At 37.6% G+C, this 25210-nt stretch overlaps 1 protein-coding gene across 1 annotated transcript; it reads left to right on the top strand.

Moving 5' to 3' along the window:
• Positions 1 to 15507: 15507 nt before the first annotated feature.
• On the top strand, positions 15508 to 16533 carry LOC101398809 (vomeronasal type-1 receptor 4-like). Its single transcript, XM_004439029.3, has one exon. The coding sequence runs from the start codon at positions 15592 to 15594 to the stop codon at positions 16531 to 16533; it is 942 nt and encodes a 313-aa protein (XP_004439086.3). The 5' UTR covers positions 15508 to 15591.
• The last annotated feature ends 8677 nt before the right edge of the window (positions 16534 to 25210 follow it).

Below are 25210 nucleotides of genomic sequence, written 5' to 3' on the forward strand. Positions count from 1 at the left end.
AGCTCTTGTAATATGTTGGGTCCACCAGATAATTGAGGACTATCTATTTTAAGTTCGGCTGATTAGTAACCTTAATTTTCACTGCAAAATTCCTTTACCGTGTAACATAACATAACCACCTAGGTTATGTTACGTTCATGGGTAGAGATTTCCTTGTAGTATTATGAGACCAGTAAATTTGTTGCAATGAAAAATATTATTTTTAAACTATCAATATGGCTACAAAACTATTACACAGAGTACTCTTTGAGATGGTATTTTATATGAAAGAAGCAAAGAGGAATATGTCCTTAAAATTTTTTGTTATTTTATTATGTTTTACATTTTACTGTAAGGCTTACAAGTATAAACTTGTAAGAGCACATAAAGGTTAAAATAAAGTTTTATATTTTAGAAATACTACAATAAAGAAAGATATTTTCATCATGTCAGTCTTGGGACATAAATATTCTTGTGGCACTAAAGATTTTGAATCTGTAAGCAGGCCTTTCAAAGGGATGGTCTGTCCCTTCTTTCCAACACTGAACTCTGGATTCTAACATACAGGCTCTCCTATTAGACCTGCTGTGTTTGATCCTCTACACAGTACCACAAAAGAAAAGAGAACATACTGTGGAGTGTTGTTCACCCAAAATTTTAGGTGCGCTCCTCTACTGTAGATTCAATTTAAGGGATATTCAGGAGCATCTTACATGAGTAAGATTTCTGCCCCTGAAGTGAATTTGAAAATGTTATCATAGGGAATAAAAATAGGTTATCAAAGTGATGTCTGCAATCCCATATTCATTGCAGCATTGGCATTCTTACAATGGTCAAGATAAGGAAACAACCTAAGTGTCTGTCAGTTGATGAATGGATGAAGAAGATGTGATATATATGTACACAATGGAATATTATTCAGTCATGAGAAAGAAGAAAATCCTGCCGTTTCTGACCAACATGGATGGACCCTGAGGACATTTTGCTAAGTGAGAGAAGTCAGACAGGGAAAGACAAATACCATATGATCTCAATTATATGTGGAATATAAAAAACCCAAACTCATAAAAACAGAGTAAAATGGTGGTTTCTAGGGGTGGGGTTGTAGCAGAATAGGAGAGTTATTCTTTAAGGGTAAAAACTTACAACTAGTAGACAAATAAGTCCTGGAGATCTATCTAATGCACAGTATAGTGAATATACACAACATGGTTGTATTATGCTCATCAAACTTGCTGAGTGTAGATCTTAATTATTCCAACAATAAAAAAGTAATGATAATGAGGTGATGTGTAGAGGTGCTATTGCTACAATGGTCATCATATTACAAGAAATAAAAGAGTCAAATCAACATGATGTACACATTGAATTTACAAAATATTATATGTCCAATATGTTTCAGTAAAAAGCAACCATGTGTGGCTGTTGTAATTTGATCATAAATGAGGAAATAGATGAATAGGGGAATCAATTAGTGGCTTCCATTCTGCCCTCTTCCACCTCCATCACCCTAAAACCGTGCATCCTCTCACTCTCCCTCTATTGCCCCAGCTACATCTTTCATTTGTCCACCTGTGACCTTTACACATCCACTAAAATCCACCTGCTCTCACCTCCTTCCAATCCCTTTGACTTCAATATTATACTCTCCATCTCCATCTTGTGACCTTTTTCACCTTGAACCCTCTGTGACCCCTATTCTAGGGACCTCAGTCTATCCCTCCTCGGCCTTCATCACCTCTGCAAAGTCCATTGTCCATGCCCTCCTTCCTCTTGCCTTTGACCTACACCCAATTCCAGAATCTCATCCCATGCCCTCTGAATTCTATGCCCATGCACTGTCATTTGTCCTAGCCCTCAACTCCCAGGCATCATCAATTCCCCAGGAACCTAATCCGCATTCTGCACCCAATACACCCAACTCTGTAATCCCTGACCCTTTCTGCTGGGTTCTTTGGCTCACTAAATCCACTGTCCTCTCCAGCTGTCTCATGGTCTTCTGCCCATTTGGCCTTCCTGTCCATGTCCATAGTTTCCCCTTGTGCCATCTCCTTTTCCTACATTCCATCCAACTTGGATTGTTATCTTCTACCCAGATCTGCCTACCCCATCTGAATTCACTTTCTCCCCATACCATGTTTTGTAAACCCAACAGTAACTGGCCTTTCCTCAGTTTTACCCGTTAACTTCCCATCCCCATTAGCATTTCTGTTCCTGGGACCCTCTCCTCTCTTTAGGTCCCCAGATCCCAATATCCCCCCTACCTTCACTTCCTTGCACACTTGCTCTTTTATTCCCGACATTCCACTTTAATACTTCACCAACATTAGAAACCCTTTGCCTTTTCTCTCTCTGCCCACTCTCTTCCACTGCACCCCCTAAAACACCAAGCCTCCAGGCTCTCTGCACCCCCGTGTTCTCCTTATGTCTCCTTTGTCCTGAGGCCTATTCTTGCTCCACCCTATCATATACCCACACAGTGTCTCTCCCCCAAACACTCCAAGTTTCCTAGCGTGTGTCTCAATGTAAGGTGGCAATGCTCACAGCACATTTGAAGTGTTGTGCTTTATAATAAATATTGCCTTTCTGACTGTTGCAGGTTTAGGAGGACTAGAAAGGATAGGAAAGTCCCCCCTTTCAGGCATTCAGAAGTCTGGAGATACAACTTTTCTTCTGTATAAGATCATGTTACTGAGATACACACATGCACGGTGATTTTAGGAAAGCATGTAATCACAATTTTAGGTGAGTGTGTATTGATGAGTATTTCCATATGGAAGTGTGAATTTTCATGTGCTTAATGTGTGTAGTAGTGTTTCTGAGTATGCAGTTGAAATAGTGTGAGGATGTAAGTTACTATATGTGTAAATGTATGTGAATGTGTGTGACTATGTGTGTGTCTGTGAGTGTGTATGCATGTGTGCGTTTGCATCTGTGTGTAAATGAGTTTGTGCATGTGTGTAGGATTGGTTGTCCACTATTATGATTGTAACAACTGACTTGACAATTGGGGGTAATAGCATAGTGAACCTGGATCAAAGAGTTGATTTGCGTGTAGGAATATCTAAAGAATTAATTCACCTTATAATTTATATATTTTCTCTCTTGAGCCACTAGAAATCTATTTCTTAATTAAAAAGCAGTCATAGTCACTTACTGAAAATATTGCAAAAAAGTGTAGAGGACTGTGTTGACCATTAGATGGTCTTGACTCAAGTAAGGAGCTTTGCTTCTCCCATAGTTACAGGAATGGTGAAATCTCCATGTTAAAACATGTGATGCTGGTGCTTTCTTTGTGAAGGACTGTTTTAGAATCTTGTCCTTTTCTTCTATGGATGTTAGTCTGCTTCTGCTTCCTATCACTAGTGAGGGTCAATGTTGATAAAGTATAGTTTCCTAATAATTTACATATTAATTGATTTTGAGTTGTACAAATAAGTGCAAAGATATCTAATGTAAATTTTTGGCATCACGTTCTTCCTGTTACTTGTATCTCTTCTTAAATCCTTCTCACATATTTTGACTCATCCCACTTCTTTGCTCTTTATTTAATTTATGGTGTAGCTCAGTATGTTAGCATAGAACCACTTTTAGGTAGAACTTCTTAGTGAAGCAAAACATTCTGTGAGAAAAACATACTTACCACCAGTCCCTCACATGTTAAACTTAAGTATTTCCTGCTCTCCTTCATGTGAGCCACTGTCTGCCTCCAGAGATCATGGAAAAGTAAGACTTTCTGACATACATCCCGATAGTCTCTTAAGAGATGCTAGCTACAAACTTGTAGTTGTTGTTCGTAATTAGCACCTGTGAAAAAACTTTTCAAAAACATTCTCAGCTCCCAAGCCTATTACTGCCAATGCTGCTACAGGTGAAATGATAATTGCAGTTCTAAGGGGAGCTGAGGTCACAGGATCACAAACTCATATCTCAGAGTCTAGCTACACTCTCACACGTGTGCTGACTGCTTTGAACTTCACACTGAGCCCACCATCCAGGCAGCAGGGAAAAGGTGGTAAGTTTTCTCTATATTCCTCTGCGAGTTAGAATCTGTAAGGAAAGTAGTTGTATCAGGAGTCTGGTTACGTGAACATTTGGACAAAGGGAATCTTCTGCATATGAACCTGTTGTAGCACTAAAGCAACTCAGGAAGTTGGAAGAAATCCTGAGGCATGAGCTGAGAATAAAGAGAGACGGGGTCCTACACCTTCCAGAAATCCCTAATGGCTCCTAATGTAACATTTTGTAGTCCTTGCTGACAGTGATTGTTGGGATTTAATCCAAGGGAGAATGAAATCTGATTATTAATGTGCTTAAGGAGTGTTCCGGAGTCAATCTGCTGTTCAACCTACTCTACAGAAATCATAGACATATTTTTCAGGTTTCTGTTGGTGCACCCATAATTTCTCCATGATTGGAATAAAGAATAGGATGAACCTACAGAATCATCTGATCCTGTGCAGAAACAGTGTGTCTAATAGCAGTTGCTGGAGGAGAAATATTTTCTCTAACTCTGGGTGTGTGAAGTGCTTGACAGATTTCAGGATTGTGTCTCTGTTGATTATGAAGAGACTCTTCCCACTTAAAGTCAAGGAAGCAGCATTTAAGAAAAATATAGTTTTATAAGTTTCAGACAACATTTTTGGGCTCAAATGTATTGTGATATTTCTGATACCTTTAAATATTATAATACTAATTCAAAAAATGTATGTCATTAATACAATACACAGGGTTTTTGCCTTACTTTTGCGCTTTGCACGTGTCTTGTATTTTAATACCTTTCTCAAAACTTGCCTTAGTGCTAATAATGTTATTTAACTCAGGTATTAATAAACAGATCTGGAAATGATCTGAAATTAGTGATAATTGGTTTCTATTATGAAGTGTTGATCAGGCATTAGTGTTTTGTCTCATAGTTCCTGTGACTCAGGCCATTTTACTTCTGTTCCTGGGATAAAAGCAAATGTTTCTGTTGCCATCCTAATGTTGAGGCATTTTTGCATTCATTAAATCCAACTTGTCATGGGGCGGCATCCTGCAGTTTTATACTGCAAACAGGGCATCTACATTTTATTAAGATCTCTAAAGCTTTATGCAAGGTTTATATTTGCCTGTGGAATGTCTTTATAAATAAGAGAAAACTTGTCATTACCAAATTTATAAAGTAACATATCACCAACCGAAATTGAAATGACAAGGTGCAAAAACAGAACTAAATTTAGATCTGGTTTATTTGAAGAACACAGCATAATGGTATTTTAGTATATTGTGGATTAAATGCACTATCACTGTTGCCAGCCCAGCCAGGTTGAAACCCCTAGTCTGCCCCTAACCAGTGAGTGAGTTTAAAGGAAACACTTAACCTCTCAATGTCAATGTTGTCCTCATTTTATAAGGAATGTAATAGTGACTGCGTCATGATTTAGTGAAGAATAAAGAAATTACTGCATGTGTGGCCTTCCTGGCAATAATTCATACATTGCAAGTGTTTTTTAATGATTATGCTTTCAACTCTTGGAAGCTTGCAAATGACAGAAAAGCTGTAAGCGATTTTATCAAAGTAGGGACTCGGTAAATAGCAAATATTGGATTTCAGTTGACGTGATACATGTGGTCCATGCCTCCGTTCTTCTTCAGGATCCTCTAGATCAGAAGACAAATATCAGTCGTTGAGAACTCACAGGATGGCCACTAGAGATTTGGTACTAGGAATGATCTTCTCATTACAGACCACATTTGGAATCCTGGGGAATTTCTCTCTTCTTTACCTTTATCTCTTCCTTTATTTCAGTGGGTCTAGGCTAAGATCAACAGATTTGATTGTAAAGAACCTGATTATAGCCAACTTGTTGGTTCTATTCTCTGGTGGAATCCCCTATACAATGTCATCTTTTGGGTTGTATCAGGTCTTCAATGATTTTGGGTGCAGATTTTTTTTCTATGTTCGTGCAGTGGGCAGAGGTGTGTCCATTGGCACCAGCTGCCTCTTGAGTGTCTTCCAGGCCATCATGATCAGCCCCAGAAACTCCAGGTGGGCAGAGCTTAAAGTGAAAGCTTTAATCCTCCCCTGAGTCCAGAGCTACCAAAACCATCCTTCTCCTGACGAGCACGTTTGTCTATTGATACACCATTTCCTCAATCTTTCATGTATGTGTGGCTCTTTTTAACAATCCTAATTGGTTTCTCGTGAAGATTAATTCAGTAATTACTCTGTGTTTCCCAACTGTCAGCCCCTTTCTGCTCATGAGCCGTGACTCCAGTGTATCCAGGTTATGCTTTGCCTGGATAAGGAATACAAAATCCTCTAATCTAATGAGAAATCTGTGAATTCTATGAATTTGTACAGTGTTCATTTGGTAATTCACTCATCCCCCTCAGATTTCTAAGTACAATTATGAGTAGCTGACCAGAGACTGTAAACAGGACATGCTGAGTATCTTCTTTAAAGTAAACAATAAGGTATAATAGAAATTGTAATACAATATTATATAATTATCATGTAAAACTTATGTTATTGAAGTATTAATGCTTTCTGTGGAGGAGTACAGAAATTATGCAATAATAAACACCAGGTCTTGAAACAGTCTGGATAATATGGAGATTTTTTTAGTGCATTTCTTAAATCTCTTACAGTAAATTTCCTAGAATTGAACTAGTCATGGAATTTTAAGAAAAGGAGCATGAAAATGGAACGGCATGTGTCGGGTCATTACTGAAACAGAAGACAGTGCTGGAGGTGAAATTCAGTCAATGAGTAAAGCTTTCAGGATCCAGTTATGAGTTTCATACATTACATCCTTAGGCAAGCAGTTGTCATTTATATGAAATATGATGTTATGAAGGGAGACGAGCATGTTTAAATATTTCCAGGTAGAAATGGTCATTTGAACTGGAGTGGGGCAAAAGAGAACATAAAATTACATTTTATCTGATTTTTAAACATCAGGTGAGTGTGACAATTTTAACAGATACGAGTTGCAAGGAATGGGGATCTGTAAAAGGCAGACTTTTCTCTTTTTTTGTGAAGATGATTTGAGCATGTTGGCAACAAAGAGGTTTGGAGGTGCACACTCCTGTCTCTAAAGGTATGAGATTAGTTTATGGTGGAAACTTCCATTAAATTTGGAGCACTGCAGGGAGAGCCATTTTAAAGGGAAAGATGTGAATCCATTTTGTTTATGTGGAGTCTGTGGCTCTTTGATTTTCAAGGAGTAAAGTGGATATTTCCTTAATTTTAGGAGAGATTTTTATATAATTTTCTCTATTTTACATTCTGAAGCTGATGCAAATTATTGAAAACTCAACAATTTAAAAAACAAAAGAATTATTTTGACCTAATGGATATGTATATTCAACCTTGTACCACAAAGAGAAACCCACATTTATAACTCAAAAGAGACACATATATTTACCAGATATTAGATCACAAAGCAAGAAGAAGGGAAAATAGAAATATGTAGAAACACACGTACTTACATTTGTGTATATAAATACATTTATATGTCAATGTGTGATCTATGTGTATATATGTATATATACATATACATACAAAGTCAATCATGTTTATTATCCATTAGTCAATGTATTGGAATCTTATACATTAAGAAAAATTTAAATAGTACTAATTACAATAATGACAAATCTTAAAATGTGTGCTATCTGTTGTGTATATTGTCACGCCAGTTGTGAAATCGTTAACATTTCATAAAGCGGATTTCTCATTTTCCTACTTTACTTCTACTATTTGGCCATATCTCCTGATAAAACATCCGATGAAGAAAGTAAAAAATTTTTGATTTTAGAAGAAATAATTAGTCTAAGTTTAAGGTAACAATTGATACATTTGGGTATCAATAGAGTTTATTTTCTTATTTTATCCATGTTAACTTTTTTCTATTATTTTTTAAATATGCGTATATATTATAATTCTACAATATAATTGACGCCTTTTCTTTGAAAGCTGTATACTGATTGTTAGTTTTTACCTAGAAATTGCAGCATACATTTAAAAGCTAACCACAGTGTCACTGTATTTAACACTATTAAACCCCATCTTTTTAATGTAAGAACATTGCAGCACTAATCTAGTCAGCATACCCCACTGTTTGATTGGTGATATATATTTTAAATATTTAAAGATGCATGCACAGGTCATAAGTTCATAGTTCAATGAAAGTTCAAAAAGTGAACACATTTCTGCACTCAGTACCTATATCAAACAAGAGAATATTTTCTGACCCCCAGAAACCCCTGTGCTCCCTCTCAGTCACTGCTCCTCAGGGAGACACTGCTCTGACTTCTAACAGTACAAGTCACATTAGCCTGCTTTGCATTTTATGTGAAAAAACAACAGAACCTTAACTCTTTTGTATTTAGCTTTTGTCATTCCTCATGTTGTTTGTGAATTTGCTGCTGCATGTTGTTAGTGATGATTCATTTGCATTGCTGTACAGGATTTTATTGTGTGACTATATAACGATTAATTTAATCATTCCACTGTATATAGACATATGGGTGGCTTTCAGTTTTAGACTATTAGGGATACTACTGGTATGTAAATTTATGACATAATTTGATGACACACATACCAATTTCTGTTGGCTATATATGTGATAGTGGAATTGTTGGTGACAGGTTTACATCTCTTTAGCTTTAGGAGATAGTGCCAAAGAGATATGGAAAATGTTTGTACCAATTTCCACACCCATCAGTAGTGTAGGAGATTCTTGGTTTATCCATATCCTAGTCAACACTTTTAATTTTTTTCATTGTTATTTTTATACTTCTGGTTGGTGTGTGATGGTACCAAGCAGTGATTTTAGTTGCATTCCCTTTATTATTATGTAAGTTGAGCATATTTCCACATATTTACTATTCATTGGGCAACCTCTTTCTGAAGTATGCATTATTTTGTCCATTTTTTCTATTGTGTTTCCTTTTTCTTACATATTTGTAGTAGCTCTACATATCAGCTGGACATGTTTTCTTTCTTGATTCCCTCTCTTTCTCTCATTCTCTCTCTGTCTCTTCTTTGTGTGTGTGTGTCTCTTGATAAGGAGTAATTCTTAATTTTAACATAACGATATTTCATCCTTTATAGATAATATTTATTGTTCTCTTTGAGAAATATTTTCCTATGGTAAACCTACAGAAATGTTCTCTTTTTCCTTTTTTAAACATTATAGAGCTTTAAAATTTACATCATCAATCCATGCAAAGTGATTTGTTGTATGTGTGGATAGCTGTTATATTTTTTCTAATAAGCTAACAAATTTCAATTCATTCAGAACGTGTGATATTATTCTTTCCTTTCATTTGCTCTCCCCTCTCATGGCTCACCTAGGTTACCATCACCTCTCCCTTGGATCTGTCTTCAAAATGAAGGCTCCTGGTATACCTTTGTCTCTTCCTGCCTCCTTCATTCGTTAACAATCCCGCAGCACCACACAACCAAGGCCAGTCTTGGTATCAAAATCTTCAATGGACTTTTTTACTTAGAGGATCGATTTTTCACCTATTTTCAAGAGAAAGATGCACTTTATTAGGAGACAATTCCCTATGGTGTGTCGGTCGGCGCCCAGGATCTGAATCTGCAAATGCTGGTCCGCCAAAGCGGAGCGCGACACCTTAAACTCTACACCACCAGGCCAACCCTGTTGTTTCATTTTTTTTTAATTGATGTTTTAGTAGTTTATAACATTATGAAATTTTGGGTTGTACATTTTTGTTTGTCCATCACCATATATGTCTCCCTTCACCCCTTGTGCCTACCCCCTACCCACATTACCCCTGGTAACCACAATACAGTTTTCTCTGTCCATGTATTGGTTTATATTCCACATATGAGTGAGATCATACAGTGTTTGTCTTTCTCTTTCTGATTTATTTCACTTAACATAATACCCTCCAGGCCCATCCATGTTGTTGCAAATGGGACGATTTTGTCTTTTTTTTACCGCTGAGTAGTATTCCATTGCATATGTATACCACATCTTCCTGATCTAATCATCAGTCGAGGGACACTTAGATTGCTTCCACTTCTTGGCTATAGTGAATAATGCTGCAATGAACATAGGGGTGCATAAGCCCTTTTGATTGTTGATTTCAGGTTCGTTGGATAGATTCCCAGTAGTGGGATAGCTGGATCATAGGGTATTTCTATTTTTAATTTCATTTTTTTAAATTACGAGTCTGAACTGCATCCTGACTCACTTAACTATTTCCGCAATTTACCCCTTGTGAAGGTTTCTTACGTGATAGAAGCAAAGGGGAAAATATGTCCTTAAAAAATTTAGTTGTTGTCTTATTATGTTCTATTTTTTATAGTAAAGCTTAAAATGTAAGCTTGTAAGAGCATATAAAGGTTAAAATAAAGTGTTATATTTTAGAAATACCTGAATAAAAAAAGATATTTTCATCATGTCAGTCTTGGGACATAAGCATTATTATGGTACTAAAGTTTTTCAATCTGTAAGGAGGCCTTTCAACAGAATGGCCTGGCACCACTTTGAACATTGAACACTGGATACTAGTAAATAGCCTCCCATGTTAGATTTGCTGTGTTTGACCCTATACACAATATCACGAAAGAAAAGAGAAAACACTGTTGAGTGTTGTTCATCCTAAATTTTATCTGTTATCCTCTACTGTAGATTCAACTTACGAGGTATTCAGGAGCATCTTATATGACCAAAATTTTTGCCTATGAGCTGAAATTGGTAACCATAGGAAATAAAAACAGGTTATCGAAGAGATATCAGCAATCCCATATTCATGGCAGCCTTGTTTACAATAGCCAAGATATGGAAACAAGCTACATGTCCATCAATGGATGAACAGATAAAGAAGATCTAACATATATATATATATACTGGAATATTATTTAGTCATTACAAAGAAGGAAATCATGCCATTTGGGACAAAGAGGATGGACCTTGAGGACATTATGCTAAGTGAGATGTCAGATAAAGAAAGAAAAATACTGCATGATCTCACTTACATGTGGAATCTATGAAAGTCAAACTCATCAAATCAGAAAGTAAAATGGTTGCTTCCAGGGGCAAGTTGAGTGGGGAAATAGAAGAGTTTATTTTAAGGGTACAAACTTGGAACTAGTAGACAAATAGGTCCTGGAGATCTAGTGTTGTCTATATCGACAACAATGTTGTATTATAGTCATCAAACTTGCTAAAAGTGTAGATCTTCATTTTTCCAACCACTAAAAAAATGATAATTAGGTGATGTCTAATGAGATAGAGGTGCTATCACTACAGTGGTAATCATTTTATAATATATAAATGTATCAAATCAACATGATGTACACCTTGAATTTATGCAATGTTATCTGTCAAATATTTTCAATTAAAAAAGAGAAACCACAGGTGACTGTTGTGATTTGATCATAAATGAGGGACTAGATGAATAGGGGAATCCATTAGTGGCCTCCTTTCTGCCCTCTGGCACCTCCATCACCCATAGACTCATCCATCCTCTCACTCTACATCTCTTCCCCTGCTACATCCTTTATCTGTCCACCTGTGAACTTTAGACACCCAATAAAACTCCACGTGCTCTCACCTCCATCCAAATCCTTTGATTCAATGTTGCACTTTTCACCTCTGTCTTGTGACCTTTTCACCACCAGCCCTCTGTGACCATTCTTCTAGGGCCCTCAGTCTAACCCTCCTCAGCCTTTGTCACCTCAGCAAAGTCCATTGTCCATTTCCTCTTGCCTTCTATCTATGCCAAATTCCAATATCCTATCCTATGCCCTGTGACTTCTATGCCCCTTCGCTCTCCTTCATCCTAGCCCTCAACTCACAGGCATCATCAATGCCCCCATGAACCCAATCCACACCCTGCACCCATTACATCTAACCCTATAATTCCTGACTCTTTCTCCTGGGCTCTTTAGCTCAAAGATGCCCACTGTCCTCTCCTGCTACTCCATTGTCCTCTGCCCCTTGGCCTTCCTGCCCATGCCCATGGTTTCCCCAAGTGCCATCTCCTTTCCCATACTCTATCCAACCTGGACCGTTATCATCTACCATGATCTGCCTACCCCATCTCAATTCACCTTCTCCACATACCATGGTTTTTTAACTCACCCACCAAAGGCCTTTCTTCTCTTTGCCCATTATATTTCAGTCCCCATTAGCACTTTGCTCTTATGACTTTCTGCACCCCTTAAGGCCCCAGATTCCAATATCCCCTCTACCTTCACTTCCTTGCACACTTTGCCCACTTGCATTTTCATCCCCAGCATTCCACTGTACTACTTCACCAACATTAAAAATGCTTTGCCTTTTCTCTCTCTGTTCGTTCTCTTCCCCTGCACTCTCTATAACCCCAAGCCCCCAGGCTCTCTGCACCACCGTCTTAGTCTTATGTCTCCTTTGTCTTGTGGCCTATTCTTATCCACTCTATCACACACCCACACACTGTCACTCTCCCAAACACTCGAAGTTTTCCAGTATGTGTCTCATCATAAACTGGCAATGCTCACAGCACATTTGAAGGGCTGTGCATTATAATAAATATTTCCTTTGTGACTGTTGCAGGGTTAGAAGAACTGTGAAGGGTAGGAAGCCTCCCCTTTTCAGGCATCCATAAGTCTGGAGATACAAATATTCTTCTGTATAAGATCCTGTTATTGAGATCCACATATGCATGTTGACTGTGCTTTTATGAAAGAGTGTAATCATAAGTTTATGTGAGTGTGTGCATTTATGAGTATTTACATATGTGAGTATAAATTTTCATGTGTTCAATGTGTGCATTTTTGCTTGCGAGTGTGCAATTGAAATAGTGCGAGCACGTGACTGTGTATGTGTATAAGAATGTAAATGAGTGTGACTATATGTGTGAGTGTGTGAGTGTGCATGCATGTGTGTGTTTTCATCTAGGTATAAATTAGTTTGCTTGTGTGTGTAGGATCACTTGTCCAACATTATGGCTCTAATAACTGATTTGACAGTTGGAGGTGGGAGCATAGTGAGCCTGGATCAAAGAGTTGATTTGTGTGTAGGAAAATCTAAAGAATTAAATTCAAGTTAGAATTTATGCTGTTTTCTTTGATCTATCAGAAATACATCACACAATTAAAAAAGCAATTATAGAGCCTTACTGAAAATCTTACAAAAAACTAAGTGTAGAGGACTGTGTTTACTATTTGATGGTCTTTAATTAAGTAGCACTGGTTTATCTGATAATTACAAGAATGGTAAAATCTACCTATGAAACCATCTGATCCTGGTGCTTTCTTTCTGAGGGACTGTTTGAACATTTTCTCTTTTTTCTATGGATATTAGTCTGCTTCTGCTTTCTATCACTAGTGAGGGTCAATATTGGTAAAGTAGAGTTTTTAAACAATTTACATATTAATTGATATTGAGTGTGCAATGATATCTAATGTAATTATTGGCATCATGTTCTTGTTACTTGTATCTCTTTTTAGAACTTGATTCATTCCATTTCTTTACTTATAACTTAACTGGTGGTGCAGCTCCATTGCATGAAATTAGGAAAGAACTCACTTTTGGGTAGAAGTTCTGGGTGAAGTAGAACATCCAGTGAGATACAGATACTCGCCACCAGTCCCTCACCTGTCAGAACTAAGTATTTCCTGCTCTCCTCCCTGTGAGCCACTGCCCTCCTCCAGAGATCATGGAAAAGTAAGAGTCTCCACAAACACTCCAAAGGTGTCTCAAGAGATTCTGGTTAGAGACTTTGTAGTTGTTCTTGGTAATTAGCATCTGGGAGAAAAAGTTTTCAAAAGTATTCTCAGCTCCCAAGCGTGTTACTACCAATGCTGCTACAGGTGAAATGATAATTGCAGTTCTGAGGGGAGGTGAGGTCACAGAATCACAAACTCATATCTCAGGGTCTAGCTACCCTCTCACACAGGCAGTACTGACTGCTTTGACTGCCACGCTGAGACAACGATCCAGGCAGCAGGAAAACGTTGGTGGATTTTCTCTATATTAATCTGAGAAGTGGAAACCGTAAGGGAAGGAAACGTATGAGGAGTCTGGGTAAGTGAACATATTGGACAAAGGGAACCTTCTTGATATGAACCTGGTCCAGTGCCAAAGACATATAGAAAGGTGGTATAAATCCTGAGGCATGAGCTGAGGTAGTAAAGAGAGATGGGGTTCTAGACCTTCCACCAATCCCTGATGGCTCCAAATGTAATGTAATATAATCCTTACTGACAGTGAGTGTCATGGGTTTAATTCAAGGGATAATGAAATCTGATTTTTAATGTGCTTAAGGACTGTGTCAGAGTCAATCCACTGTTCAGCCTACTGTGTAGGAATCATAGACATAATTTTCAGGTTTCTAGAGGTGCATCCAAAAGACCTTCATGCTTGTAATAAAGAGTAGGATGAACCTACAGTGCAGAAACAGTGTGTCTAATAGCAGTTGATTGTATCTTAATGTTTTCTCTAACTCTGGGTGTATGAAGTGCTTAATAAACTTAATAATTGTGTCTCTATTGATTATGGAGAGACTTCTCGCACTTAAAGTTAGGGAAGCAGCATTTAAGAAAAATATACCTTTGTAAGTTTCAGACAACTTTTTTATGCTCAAATCTATGATGATATTTCTGATTCTATAAAATATGATACCAATCCAAAAAATGTATGTCATTTATACAATATACAAGTTTTTTTCCTAACATTGCATGTTGCTTGTGTGTCTTATATTTTAATCTTTCTCAAATCTTGACTTAGGTCAAATTTTTTTTAACTCAGGTATTAATAAATTAAAGTATACATGATTTGATATTAGTGATAATTGAGTTCTATTATTCACTATTCATCAGGCATCAGTGCTTCCTATCTCATAATTCCTGTGACTCAGACCATTTTACTTTTGTTGCTGAAATGAAAGCAAATGAATGTTTCTGTTGCCGTTCTTATATTGAAGCATTCTTGCATTCATGAAACCCAACTTGTCCAGGGAAAAGATCCTGCAGTTTTATACTGCAACCAGGGCATCTACATTTTGTTAAGATCTCTAAAGCTTTATTCAAAGTCTATATTTGCCTAAAGAATAAGTCTTCATAAGTAAGGTGAAACTAATCATTACCAAATTAAAAATAAAATACCACCAATCTAAATTGAAATTATATGGTGCAAAAACAAAATTAAATATAGATCTGGTTTATTTGAAGAACATGGATGACTAGTATCTTGGTATATTATGGATTAAATGCACTATCCCTGTTACCAGCCCAGCCACGTTCAAATACCCATCTGGCCCTATCCAGTGAATGAATTCAGTGGAAACACTTACCCTCTCTGTGCCTGTGCTGTCCTCTTCTTTATAAGGAATGTAATAGTGCCTGCCTCATGAACTTGTGAGGGATAAAGTTACTGCATATGTGGCTGATTCATGCATTGCAAGTGTACTTTAATGGTTATGCATTCAACTCTTGGAAGCCTCTAAATGATAGAAAAACTTGAAGTAATTATATCAAAGTACTGACTTTTAGTAAGTGGAGAATACTGGATTTCAGTTGACATGATACATGTGGTCCACGCCTCCTAATCTTCTACAGGATCCTCTAGCTCATAAGACAAATATCAGTCATTGAGAGCTGACAGGATGGCCACTAGGGATTTGGCAGTAGGAATGATCTTCTCATTACAGACTATATTTGGAATCCTGGGGAATTTCTCTCTTCTTTACCACTATCTCTTCCTTTATTTCACTGGGTCTAGGTCAAGATCCACAGATTTGATTGTCAAAAACCTGATTGCAACCAATCTATTGTTCCTGTTCTCTAGCGGAATACCCTACACCATGTCATCTTTTGGGTGGTATCAGGTCTTCAATGATTTTGGGTGCAAATTATTTCCCTATGTTCGTGCAGTGGGCAGAGGTGTGTCCATTGGCACCACCTGCCTCCTGAGTGTCTTCCAGGCCATCATGATCAGCCCCAGAAGCTCCAGGTGGGCAGAGCTTAAAATGAAAGCTCCCAAGTGCATTGTCCCCTCTATTTTCCTGTGCTGGATCCTGTACATGCTGGTAAATGTCATTTTTCCTATGTTTGTGACAAGCAATTTGAGCAACAAAAACACCACAAACCAAAAAGCAATTGGAGAGTGTTCTGCTGTTCGTCATGACAAAACCAGAGACTCACTGTATGCAGCATTGCTATCATTCCCTGATGTTTTCTGTTTGGGACTCACGCTCTGGGCCAGTGGCTCCATGGTTTTCATCCTGCACAGGCACAAGCAGAGGGTCCAACACATTCATAGGACCAACATGTCCTCCAGATCCTCCCCTGAGTCCAGAGCCACCAAAACCATCCTTCTCCTGGTGAGTACTTTTGTCTATTTTTACACCATTTCCTCAATCTTTCAAGTATGTATAGCTCTTTTTAACAATCCTAACTGGTTTCTCTTGAAGATTAATTCAGTAATTACTCTGTGTTTCCCAACTGTCAGCCCCTTTCTGCTCATGAGCCGTGACTCCAGTGTATCCAGGCTCTGCTTTGTCTGGATAAGGAACACAAAATCCCCTAATCTTATGAGAAATATGTGAATTGCATGTATTTGCACAATATTCATTTGGTAATTCACTCATTCCCCTCAGAGTCCTAAGTACAATTATGAGTGGCTGACCAGAGGGTATAAGCAGGACATGCTGAGTGTCTTTTCCAAAGTAAACAAGTTATAATAGCAATTGTAATGAAATATTGTATAATTATCACGTAAATGCTTATGTGAAGCTTTACTAATATTTGCAATGGAGGAGTTCAGAATTTATGCAATAGTAAACTCCAGGTCCTGAAACAATCTGGCTGTTGTGGAGATGGGTTCAAGTGTGTAACAAATCTATCACAGTAAATTTCCCAGAAATGAACTAGGCTTGAAATTTTTGTTAAAGTGTATAAAAAGCAGTAGCATGTGGCAGGTGTTCCTGAAACTAAAGACAATAGTGCTGGAGGGGAAATTCAGTCAGTAAGTAAAGCTTTTGGGAGCCAGTTATGAGTTTTGTACATTACATCCTTAGAGAGGCAGTAGTCAGTTATTTGAAATATGATGTTACAGAGGGATATAAGCATATTTAAACATTTTCCAGTAGAAATAGCCACATTGAACTGGAATGGGGCAAAGCAGAGCTAAAATTACATTTTAACAGATTTTAAACAACATCAGGTGAGGGTGATCATTTTAAAGATGTGAATTGCATGGAATTGGGATCTGTAGAAGGCAGGTTTTTCTCTTGTGAAGATGATTTGGGCGTGTTGTCAAGAAAGAGGTTTGGAGGTGCACACTCCTGTCTCTAAAATGATGAAGTTAGTTTATGGTAAAAACTTCCATTAAATTTGGAGCACTGTAGGGAGAGATATTTGAAAGGGAAAGACATGAATCCATTCTGTTTATGTGGAGTTTGTGGCTCCTTGATTTCCAGGAGCAAAGTAGATATTTCCTCAATTTTAGGAGAGATTTTTATGTAGTTTCCTCTGTATTTACATTCTGAAGCTGATGCAAAATATTGAGAATTCAACAGTTTGAAAAACAACTAATTATTTTGACCTAATGTAGGTATATTTTGGACCTTGTACCACAGAGATAAACCCACATCTTTAGTCATGTGAGAGACTTAAATATTTACCACAAATTAGATCACAAAGCAGGAAGGAAAAAATAAATATGTAGACACACATATACCTACAATTGTGTTTATATATATGTCTGTGTGTGATCTGAGTGTATATGTATAACACATATTCACATAAAGTGAATCATGTTTGTTATCCATCAGTCAAGATATTGGCAACTTCTACATTAAGAAAAATTTAAATAGTGCTAAATGGAATAATGACAAATCTTAAATTGTATTTGATGTGATGTGTATATTGCCATGCTAGTTATGTAACTGGTAAAATTCCATGAAGTGTGTTTCTCATTTTCCTACTTTAATTCTATTATTTGGCTATATCTCTTAAAAAATATGCAATGAATAAAGTAAAAATAAGTTTAATCTTAAAAGAAATAATTAATCTACTTTAAAGTGATGACATACATTTGGGTATCAATAGAGTTTATTTTCTCATTTCCTCTTGTTAACTCCTTTTCTTTGTGTTTTTCATATCCTTCTATATTATAATTCCACAATATAATTAACTCATTTTCTTTGAAAGTAGTATACTCAGTATTTGTTAGTTTTTCCCTAGAAATTTTAGCACAAATGTAAAATCTAATCACAGTGTCATTGTATTTAATACTATTAAGCCCCAACTTTACAATACAAAGACATTACAACAGTAACCTATTCATCATATCCCACCCTTTTGATTGGTGATATATATTTTAAAATTTTAAAGACACATACACAGGTCATAAGTAAGTAGTAGCTCAATGAATGTTCACAAAGTGAACACATGTTTGTACTCAGTACCTAGAGCAATCAGGAGAATATTGTCAGACCCCCAGAAGCCCCTGTGCTCCTTCCCAGTCACTGCTCCTCAGAGGAACCACTGCTCTGACTTCTAACAGCACAGGTCACATTAGCCTTTTTCGAATTTTATAGACAAGAAATCCTAGAACATCACCTATTTTGTATTTCGCTCTGTCATTCCTTATGTTGCTTGTGAATTAATTGCTGCATGCTGTTGTTGATCATTCATTCGCATTGCTGTTTAGGTTTCTGTCATGTGAATATAAAAGTTTAATGTAATTATTCCACTGTTAATAGGCATATGGTTAGATTTCAATTTGAGACTATTAGGACTGGTGCTGGTACATACATTTAGGACATGCTTTGATGACCCACATACCAATTTCTGTTGGCTATATATGTACTAGTAAAATCACTGGGTGATGGGTTTACATTTCTTTAGCTTTAGGAGATAGTGCTGAAGAGGTTTGGAAAATATTTGTACCAATTTCCACACCCACCAGCAGTGTTTGAGTTTTTTGGTTTTTCCACATCCTAGTCAACACTTTTACTTTTTTTCTTTTTTTTTTTTTTTGACTTCTAGTTGGTGTGTGATTGTACCAAGTAGTGATTTTAGTTGCACTCCCTTGATTATTATGGAAGTTGAGTATATTTTCATATATTTACTAGATAATGGGCAACATCTTTTTGAACTCTGTGTTATTTTGTACATTTTTTCCATTGTGTTTTCTTTTTCTCAGTTATTTGTAGTAGTTCTATATATCAGCTGGACGTGTTTCCTTTCTTCATTTTCTCTCTTTCTCTCATGTTCTCTCTGTCTCCATTTCTGTGTATGTGTTTCTTGAGGAGAAAGTCTTAATTTTAGCATAACTTGATATTTCCTTGTTTATAGATAATGTTTATTATTCTGTTTAAGAAATATTTTCTATTGTAAGACCACAGAGATGTTCTCTCTTTTTTTTTTTTTAATTTTATAGAGCCTTAAAATTTAGGTTGGCAATCCATGCAGAATGATTTATTGTATATGTGGATAGCTATTATTTTTTTTATAATAAGTTAATATATTTCAGTTCATTCAGAATATGTGGTATTACTGTTTCTTTTCATTGCTCTCACCTCTCCTTGGTCACCTAGGTTAGCATCACCTCTCCCTTGGATCTGTCTTTCCCATGAAGTCTCTTGGTAAATCTGTGTCTCTTCCTGCCTCCTTCAGTCCTTAACAACCTCACAGCACCACACAACCAAGGCCATTCTTGGTATCAGAAATCTTCACTAGATCTTCTTACTCAGTCAAGTATTCCCAAATTTTAAAGGGAAAAGTACGTTCTACTGGGAGACAGTTCTCCATGGACCTTGCTATTTTTTTTTTTTCACATCTTATCTCAGCTTCTGTTTTGGACTATCTTTCATGTATTTTTGTATAACAGCCTTGGGAGATGGCAGTAGTGTCTGTGTTTGGGGCAAGGGCAGGTTAATTACCTGACCAATATAATAAAGATAATATCTTCCTCAGAGGCAGAGGTTAGGCAGGTGTACTTATACCCACATTAACAGATTTGGATTTCTTAAGCTTAGTGTTCTCCAGCAGTGACACAAACGTACTATGTGAGTGGCATCCACCTGGACCTCTTTGCATGGCCCCAATGTGGCTTATGAGAGCAACTGGATCAGATGTGAACAGGATGCTCTTGCTGCCTATTGTGCCATGAATAACAATGTCTTTTGTGTCACTCGCAGAAGTCTCAGGTCTTCTAGAGGTGCATGAAACTGGCATGCTAACTTGTTATTGAAAATGGGGTAAAATCTTACACCCTGTACTTTTCTCATTTGGCGGTGAGGATGGATAGCGACTGAGCTGTAGAACCAATAGCCTTTTTGTACTGTCACAGTATCGGAGGGAAGCTAACTTGATGAGGTAGTTGGGGCCCTTGGGAAGAGTTCAATGTCCCGTTATCATTTCTGTATCAAAATATAATATGAATTATTGTGTTATATGCTTATAGTTTTCCATCCCATAGATGCCAGAGGTGAATATTCCACACAGGGTGAGATGAAGGTTGAGAACTGTTAGTGGGACAAACAACCCTTTTATCTGCCACCAGTGGGTGGGTAAGATTCAGGTAAATTGCCATTAACCTGTGATGTACAAAGTTTTCATTCTGTAAACGATATTCTCTTTGTTGGCAAGTTAGGGGCCTCGGTCTCAATAGACCTATCTAAGGTGTCATCACTTCTCTGCTGGTAGGGGTGGCTGAGAATTCCTGACTAAATTCAGAGTCTTTCTTTCCAATGAAACATTGGGACTCTATGGACAGATTTACAATCCCCAATGAAGGAAAGGCTCTTGTCTCTTTGCCTCCTCCTCATCTAAAAAGAGGCCCAGATCTTACTAGACTCCTTGGGTATGAGAGACAGCACAAGTCTCTGTGACTAAAGATTTCTTCATTTAGAGTCTCTGTCAAAGGGGGGGAGCTTCTACCTAGATGCCCCCCTTGCTGTATGAACACAACTAACAGGTACACTCTTTTCATGGCAGTACCCCTCAAAACTAAGTCCTGATCTTAGAAACCTTGTGACTGTCTGGGTTTATATTTTAATTTGGGGACGAGTCAACTTGGACTCCTCTAACAAAGTAGGAAGAATCTGAAAAGTCTTGAGTCTCCTGACAAGTGTGTATTCAAGGATGAAGTCAGACTGACTCTAGTGAGATCTCAGCTTTGCAATAAGTGGTACCTATCTCTTTGGAGGAAATTTTAAGCTCCCTTCTGCAGCCAAAGCCATTTGCACTAGGAACCCTCAATCCTCTGAGATTCCCCTGAATGCATGGCTTTCATTCAAGGATGGTTCAGGTAAGCTGAAACTTAAAGGTGTCCCCCAGGCCATTTAGACTCCGTGCCAGCTCTGCAGAACCAAAATCAGATGTAATTGTCCGCTTCATTGGTCAGATCTCAGATTCGTGGACCGCTGCCAGAATTGTGACTAATTGTGGAAAGCTTTGGACTGTCAGATTAGTGATACCCTTCTTTTGGGCTGTGCACTGTGCAAACAAATGGTAGTACTGAAATAATTGTCTAGGTCACTCATTTAGCTGTCCATGGTAAAAGCTGGTTCATGGAGAGACTACCCAGAATCAGGCTGCCAACTGAGCCTGTTTCTGATACAGAAGTTACCTCTGCATGGCAAACATATGACTTTTTTTTTCCCCAGCTTTATTGAGTTATAATTGACACACACAAATGTAAGATATTTAAAGTGAACATTGTGATGATTTCCTATACATATACATTGTGAAAGGATTCCCCCGTCCAGTTAATAAACATATCAATCACCTCATATACTTATCTTTTTTTTATTTTTTGGTGACAATATTTAGTTCTACTCTCCCAGCATATTTCAATTATACAGTCCATTGTTATCAACTATAGTCACCATGTCATACAATAGATGCTCGGACCTATTCATCTTATAGCTAAAAGTTTGTACTCTTTTACCAACATCTCCCTATTTTCCCCTACACCAGACCCTGGCAACTACTTTTCTACTTTTTGGCAAACATGTGACCCTTGATGGAAATTCACCCTTTTGTTCCAAGATTAGAGAAGCCATGACCTGTTTGTTGGACCATTGACGGTCCTCTTAGAGCTAAAACTGAGCCTCACCTCTTGACATGTTCAGTTGACCCGTTTCCATCACTCCACTGTGGGTCTTGAACATAATCTGTGTCATATTTCTGAACCATTTGCACTCTGACCACGGTGTGCCTTTTATTGTAACAGGTACAATAAAAATGATCCATTGACACTACCTCCCATACATCATACTGATCCATATACCTTGATGGGACACTTTGGTGATTAACTGTGTCTATCCCCAAATGGATTATCTCCTCTCAACTTCTTCTGGCCTAATTATCTAGATGAAGGGTGTGGAAGGTTTTATGAACATATTTTCAAAATTCAAGGTCTGCAAGGACTATTTCATGGGAAAATATGTCTTTCTCTCCCGTAACAGAAACGCCAGCCCATCTTGGTTTTCTATATTCCTAGGGAGGTCTCAGAACAAAAGAAGACTATAGGATTCACTCTTCAATTTGGATGAGGTTTTTAAGAAACTTTTTTATTTTAGAACAGTTTTGGATTTACCAAAACTGCAGAAATTGTACAATGTCCATGTGTCCCACACTCAATTTCACAAATGATTAATAGCTTACATTAGTATGTACATTTATTATAATTAATGAACCTATATTGATACATTTTTATTAACTGAAGTCCATACTTTATTCAGATTTCCTTATTTATACCTCTTGTTCTTTTTATGTTCCAAAATATCTCATTCAGATGCCAAATTACATTTAATACTCATGTCTCCTCAGACTCCTCTTGGCTATGACAAGTTGTCAGATTTTTCGTGTTTTTGATGATCTTGACAGTTGTGAGGAGTACTGGTCAGATATTTGTTTGGGATTTGTTTGATATTTTTCTCATGATTAGACTGGGCTTACATATTTTGAAGAGGAGGACTACAGGGGTTAACCGCCATTTTCATCACATCCTATCAAGGATTCATATAGCCAATATCACATACTTCTGATGGTATTACCCTGTATGGGGTAGTGTGTGTCAAGTTTCCCCACTGAGAAGTTACTGGTTTTGTACCCTGTGCTCTTTGGAAGCAAGTTACTATGTGCAACGCCCACTTAAGCAGTGGGAAGTTATGTTCCACGCTGATGAGGATAAATTATTTGGAACTCTTCTGAAAAGGAGATTTGTCTTTTTTCTCTCATTTATTTGTGAATTCTATATTTTATTTATCAGTATAGACTCGTGGATATTTTTGGAGGTATACCCCAAGACAACTTGTTTTTTACTCAAAATTTTCCAATGTGGCCATAGGAAGCTCTTTCATGTATCTGCTGTGTCCCTTTGATATAGCCCATTAGTATGTTTTTCTTCTTTTTTGTTTTTTGTGAGGAAGATCAGCCCTGAGCTAACATCCATGCCAATCCTCCTCTTTTTGCTGAGGAAGACTGGCCCTGAGCTAACATCTATTGCCAATCCTCCTTTTTTATCCCTTTTTCTCCCCAAAGCCCCAGTAGATAGTTGTATGTCTTAGTTGCACATCCTTCCAGTTGCTGTATGTGGGACGCCGCCTCAGCATGGCCGGACAAGCAGTGCGTCCGTATACGCCCGGGATCCGAACCCGGGCCGCCAGTAGCAGAGCGCGCACACTTAACCGCTAAGCCACGAGGCCCGCCCCTATGTTTTTCTTTTTAACTTTTAGCATTTCCTCACTTTATGGTACTACACGATTCTCCAGGCTTATTTTATATACGTCCTGTTGAAGTCCTAGATTTAGCCATTTCTCCAAGGAGTTCTGGTTTCTTTTCTTGGAGAATGGTGTTGTGAACCAAGGTATGGACAGTAGGTGTTCTCATTGCTGCTAGGGTGTCATTCTGTTTATGCCCTCTCAGTTCAAAAAGCAAGAACATATATATGTGTGTACTAAAATTCATAAACACATATCTGTAAATATGACTATATGGATTCATCCGTGTCTGTATTAAGCTAACATAAGTTCATACTGATGTCTCTGACTCTAATCCTTCACAGGTGGATCATTCTAGCTTCCTGCCCTTGCTCATCTGTGACCTCTCTCTCCAACAGAGAGAAACCTGGATCTCGCCATCTGCCCATGTGATTCAAACTCCTTTCTGGTTAGGTTTTGTATGAACACACTTGTCCTCTCGCACCTGGTTCTTCCAGACAAGATCATCTGAGTCAAATTATGGGATGAATGCCATCAAGTTGAAATTATAGGTATTGAAATGGGACACTCTCATTATGTGAAGGTACAGGAGGAGTGACATCCAACACCTGGGAAGAACACCGTAGACCCCAGGAGGTGCACAGGGGGAGAGTATTCACAATCTTTGTCTTTCAGAAGTGCCCCTGTGCCTTCCACCAGAAGGGAATTACCCTGGCACTAGACTCCCAATCTCTTGCGTGAGACTAAACTTCTTTTTAAAACCACTTTGTTGATGTATGATTGGCATTTAAAAGCTGCATAAATGTAATATATACAACTTAATGAGTTTGAAAATAAGTATGCATCTGTGAAACCATCACCACAGTCTATGCTATAAACATATCATCTCTAAAAGTTTCCTCTTGCTTTTTTTATTATTATATGTTTTTTGGAGTTTAGAGCACTTAACATAAGGTCTACCATCTTAGAAAAATTTTAAGTATACAGTACAGCATTGATAACTATAGGCATTATGCTTTAAAATCTCTAGGACTTATTCATCTTGCATAACTGAAACTTAGGATTCTTTGACTAATACCTCCCTGTTTCCCACTCCCCCAGCCCCTGATACCCATTGTTGTACCCTGTGCTTCTATGAGTTTGACTATTTGAGATTCCTCATATAAGTGGTATCATGGATTGTTTGTCCTTCTGTGTCTGGCTTATTTCACTTTGCATAATGTCTTTCAGGTTCATCCATGGAAAATGGCAGGGATTTCTTTTTTAAGCCTGAAAATTCCAGTGTATGTATATACTACATTTTCTTTATCCATTCATCTGTTGATGGACATTTAGGTTGCTTCCATGTCTTGCCTATTATGAATAATGTTGCAACAAACATGGGAGACTAGATATTTCTTTGAATTTCTAATTTAAATTCCTTTGGATATACCCAGAAAGGAGATTGCTGGATCATGTGGAAGTTTTATTTTTATTTTTTTGAACTTCTATATTGTTTTCCATAGTGGCTGCACCAATCCACATTCCCACCAACAGTGTGGCAGGG

This window comes from Ceratotherium simum, chromosome 33 (assembly GCF_057802395.1).
Source record: "Ceratotherium simum simum isolate JZ-2026a chromosome 33, ASM5780239v1, whole genome shotgun sequence".
NCBI lineage: Eukaryota > Metazoa > Chordata > Mammalia > Perissodactyla > Rhinocerotidae > Ceratotherium > Ceratotherium simum.